We start from the raw sequence: 4,673 nt of genomic DNA on the forward strand, positions 1-4,673 counted from the left end.
ATTAAATAATATTCAGATATATATATATATATATATATATCTATCATGGTCTCATTTTTTTATAATACTTTGGGTGCTAGTGAAACTATTTTAGTTATATATATGTCTGCTGATATCTCATCCGCTATGAGACTTGTGAATTTCAGGTACAAGACTACAAAAAACTGACTTAAAAAGGGACCAAGGATCATAATTACTACCTTGAATGACGCTAGAATGAGGACTATTTTGGGGCTGCTATAGCTTTGTATTTATGTACATGTTTGGGGCTGTTTTAGCCTTGAAATTTCATGTATTTTGAGGCTGTTTTGTACATTATGAGACTGATGTTATTTGGTGATGTATGTGACACAGTTTCATGAGTTTAAGTGTATGTTTAACGGCAATCCTTTAAGTACTTATATGCTGGACAGCCTTGAATTTAAGAGGATTCTCTTTGAATTGGCCATGTATGTAAATGAGGAATGAATTTCTTATGGGATGAATGTATAAGTGTGTAATAATTGTCTTATTTCTGTTCTTGGACAACCTTGTATGCTAAATTTATTATCAGGTCAAAAGAGTTAAGAAAACCTCTAAGTTTTAGCATTAAGAACCATGCCTTGTGTGGGAATTATTAAATAAGATGCCACAAAAAATCAAACCCTCATTTGGATGCTTAGGAAGGAAGCCAAAACCTACACATAGTTGTGAGTATTAATAGGTTATTCAGGCTGCCACAGGATTGAGGTGCAGAATCCTCATCATTGGCCATAACCCGATATTTTCCTGAGTAAGTCCCAGTTCTTAATCGAGTAACTCGAGTAAATGGCTGTCAGCAGCCAAATTTAATCAAGTGAGGACCTTAAAATGAAGAGTCTGGCCTAAATGACATTAACTCAGTGTCCTAGTGCTAGATAAACCCCTAAAAGACCCTAATTGAATGACTAGTTAGCCAAGTTAACTCATTTCAAACCTTTAATCCATGGTATCTCTCAGAACTAGTGAACGTTGACCCAAATGTGCTTTCTGCACCAATTTTGGGTTGATGAATTAAAGGCTGTCTTAATCCCTCATAATTGAATTTTAGCCATGTATCATAAGAAAAATCAATTGGTAAACAATATTGATTATATCTGAATAAAATTGTAGTCATGTATCTGCATTTTTCTAGCCCAATCACCTAATTTTAATATGCAAACAGGCTAACCTGATAGGTTTGGCTCGATTTTACAACCATAGTTTCAATGATTGATACTAATTCATATAAAAAATCCAAATCACTGTAACAAAATGTCTTTTTCAAGTTTACAACATTGGCCCTGGACAGTTTAAACCAGAGATTAAATAATTACCCTCCTTATTCGGGAAACAATATAAAAACAAAAGAACATAAATAAATAAGAAATAGATGTAAAGAACCTTGAGGTCACCACCCCAAAAGCTAGCTCAGAAAAGCTAGCTCAAAGGGTGGGAGTGCCCAAGGTCTTATAAACTCCACATTCGTTGCTCATACAACCAATGTGGGACTATATATCTCAACACGCCCCCTCACACGAGAGCCCACTGGGCTTGAAAGGTGGACAATGCACAAGCTCATCTACCTGTGCGAACAAAGAAATTCCACTTAAAAGAAAGTGGGGGGCGGCAAGGATCGAACCCGGGACACGAGGCTCTGATACCAAGTAAAGAACCTTGAGGTAAAAAAGCTAGCTCAAAGGGTGGGAGTGCCCAAGACCTTATAAACTCTACATTAGTTGCACATACAACCAATGTGGGACTATATATCTCAACAATAGAAATAATTCAAAGCACAAGAATACTGGTTAGAATAGTATAGTAAAATGGACAAATTTTGTATAATGAATGGGGAAGCATAAAGTTTATTTGCTCGTAGGCATAAGGAATTGACTATTATTAGTATATCCATATATCAGTCAATAATCTATCTAATGTCCAAGGTTTCAAAAACCCCTGTTTCTAGAGTTTTCAAAAACTCCTTAATTGGATACCGAATCTGTATATAGTTTTCAGGTCATAATCCTTATAATTCGGACTCAAAACCAATATTCCAAAATCCTTCAGGGGTCATAGGGGGAACATACCTATATCGATGCCTAGAAACACCATCATGATGTTCACAGCGGAATTCCTGCTTACTGCTATCAGAGTCCTTACCATCAGCATTGGGAAGAACAGCATCATAGAACTTCTTGCATTGTTTACACTCAACTCCTTTCAAATTTTCACGCTCAGCTTTCTTCCTCACTGGTTCAACATACTTGAAACTCCTTTTGTTGGCCACCGTAATTGAAGATTGCTTCTTCTGGGGACTGCATTTAGCATTCAAATCCTGTGTTTCGTCATCTGAGCTGTTCGTGCTAATTTTTTTCTGAATCGGGCATGGAAGGTCTTCCTTATTTAAATTTTCTCTGATATTCTCAAGAGGAGTATCAAGAAAATCATCATGCGGGTCAGGACCTGCTCGACTTTGACGGGACCAGGTTTGTCTCCAGGAAGAGGCAGGCCTCTTTCTACCAGATACAGAGACTAATTTTGTACTGGATGGACATTTTGGGCTGCCATGGAAACTGGAAGGAGGAGGACTAAAATTGGCTCCTTTGTCATCATCCGATTCCTTCTCCTTCACTTTATTTGTGTCACACGGAGTAACAAACACATCAGGAGTTCTCTTTTCAAGGCCTGCGATAATAGGAAGTAGATGATGGATTAGTGAGGAACCTAAATTGTACACTTCACTATCTCAACGTAGCATTTAGCCAACAAAATATATGCATGTTATGAAATTCATACAGATCGATCAGAGTGAAGGTCACTTCATACAAGGCAGTGGAGGGGGGAAATTTCAGTCCTCCTTAGTATTGAGGATTGTTACACCCACTTAAATTATAACTCATGGATTTTTTTTTTCATGTCATCTGTCTTCCATGGCATCACAAACCAATAAACATAGTTAATTGATTCCATGTGTTATAATTTAAGTGGGCGTAGTGCTGGAAAATTACAAATTTTCTAGCAGAGGAGTAAACATTAAGATCATGCACATATTTGAGCAACAAGAAACTGCGGAGAGACAATGCAATTAACCTCCAAAGTCTTCCTCTGGGATTTCACTCTTCACTTCAGCTGTTTCACAATCACCCATCGTCATATCTGGGTCTTCAAATGCAAGACCTGAAATAACAACATGCAATAGGTGATTGGTCAGCATGGAGGAGACAAAGATGCAGCCTTATCGTGCATGTTTCAATTCAAATGTATCTTCACAAATCCAGAACAGTTTCATAAGACCCTGGTCAAATAACCCAAAACATTATCATACATCTATAACAGAAACTTGTTTTATACCAGGTTCTGTGATTGGACTCTTATGCTTGGCCAAATCACTTTCACTCTCCGATTTGTTTCGTCGAAGCATATTTTCTTCAGTGAGACCACACTTTCGGCGAAGGAAAATGTGTTGAGATTTAAGGCTCTTACTGATTTTAGTTAAACGATCACTCTTCAATTTCTCAGCCTGCAACTCACACTTTAGCGATTCCACTTGTTCAAGCAACTTCCGATACAAACCCTCATCAACTCTCTCCTCCAAACACTTGACCAATTTCCTTTCACTCTCCAACACTTGTTCCCTCAACTTGTCTTCCCCTTGTTCAACTTCTCGCGATTTTATTCGCAATTTCTCGTTCAAATCATCAATTTGCCCCAAAACCCGATCTCTTTCCTTCTCGCAATTCTCGAATCTCGCAATCGCCGATTTTCTCTTCTCTTCGCTATCTTTGAGCAAGGACTCCTTGGACTGAACGAGCTCCACCAAGCTCTTCTGCAACGCCATCCCTTCGTCAACCTCGCGCTCCAGCTCCTCAATACGACGACGTTTCGCGATCAAATCCTCCGAAGCTCTTCGGTTCTCGATCCGCAGTTGCTCCGAGATTTTTGATTTGGATTGGAAATTGGGATAGAGCTGAGTGCAGAAAATTTGCTCGATCTGAGAGATCCTGTCTTTGGCTTCTTGAATTGAAGCGACGAGGATGGTGCTGAGGCCAGAAACGAATTTTTCATCTTCGTCGGCGTTTCGAAGGGGTAACCCTAATTTGAGAGAGTGGGGAACACTGTCTACAGCTACCTCTTGTTCCTGCATTGCTGTGTTGAGAGAATCGCAAAGAATGAAGTTACTCTGTGTGTGGGTTTGGTGTCTCTCTCCCGCGCAGGATTTTGATTTTGTTTCGAAAATAAATAAATATAATAATTAATTAAGGCCTGTTTTTCTGGGCACAAACAAAAAAATTATTTGGTATCCACGCTCTAATATTATATGTTTATCTATGTTTTTTTATTTTTGAGTTTATTTTATAAAATCATTCTTATTCAATTTGTTGTTTATAATTACCTTTTTCATATTATTATTATTTTATATCAACACTAATTAACTCTTTGAAGCGAGTAGGTTTCTTAGGTGTCTCGTATCCCCAAAAGTTTCGGTTCTTCAAATCGGCTATTAAATTAATCTTGAGTGTGGGACAAGTCAGAAATTAAGATTTTATATCTTTTTTTTAAGGTGATATTGGTGGAGATTGAACTGAGAATCTTCTATCACCTACAGCTTTTATACACCAACTAATCTACCATCGTATCTTCTCAAATTCCACATGCAGGCTGCAGCCCCATAAAGT

The 4,673-nt window shown here is 38.0% G+C and overlaps 1 protein-coding gene across 1 annotated transcript; it reads right to left on the reverse strand.

The window, feature by feature from the left end:
* Positions 1 to 2,023: 2,023 nt before the first annotated feature.
* Positions 2,024 to 4,193, reverse strand: LOC133294414 (protein gamma response 1). The gene is made up of 3 exons (XM_061493062.1): positions 3,349 to 4,193; positions 3,088 to 3,174; positions 2,024 to 2,682 (listed from the first exon to the last, which is right to left on the reverse strand). The coding sequence occupies exons 1-3, from the start codon at positions 4,139 to 4,141 to the stop codon at positions 2,024 to 2,026; spliced, it is 1,539 nt and encodes a 512-aa protein (XP_061349046.1). The 5' UTR covers positions 4,142 to 4,193.
* Positions 4,194 to 4,673: the final 480 nt, after the last annotated feature.

The sequence above is a fragment of the Gastrolobium bilobum genome, unplaced genomic scaffold, assembly GCF_033153095.1.
Source record: "Gastrolobium bilobum isolate Gb01-03AN ecotype WA unplaced genomic scaffold, APGP_CSIRO_Gbil_v1 utg73964, whole genome shotgun sequence".
In the NCBI taxonomy this organism is placed as follows: domain Eukaryota; kingdom Viridiplantae; phylum Streptophyta; class Magnoliopsida; order Fabales; family Fabaceae; genus Gastrolobium; species Gastrolobium bilobum.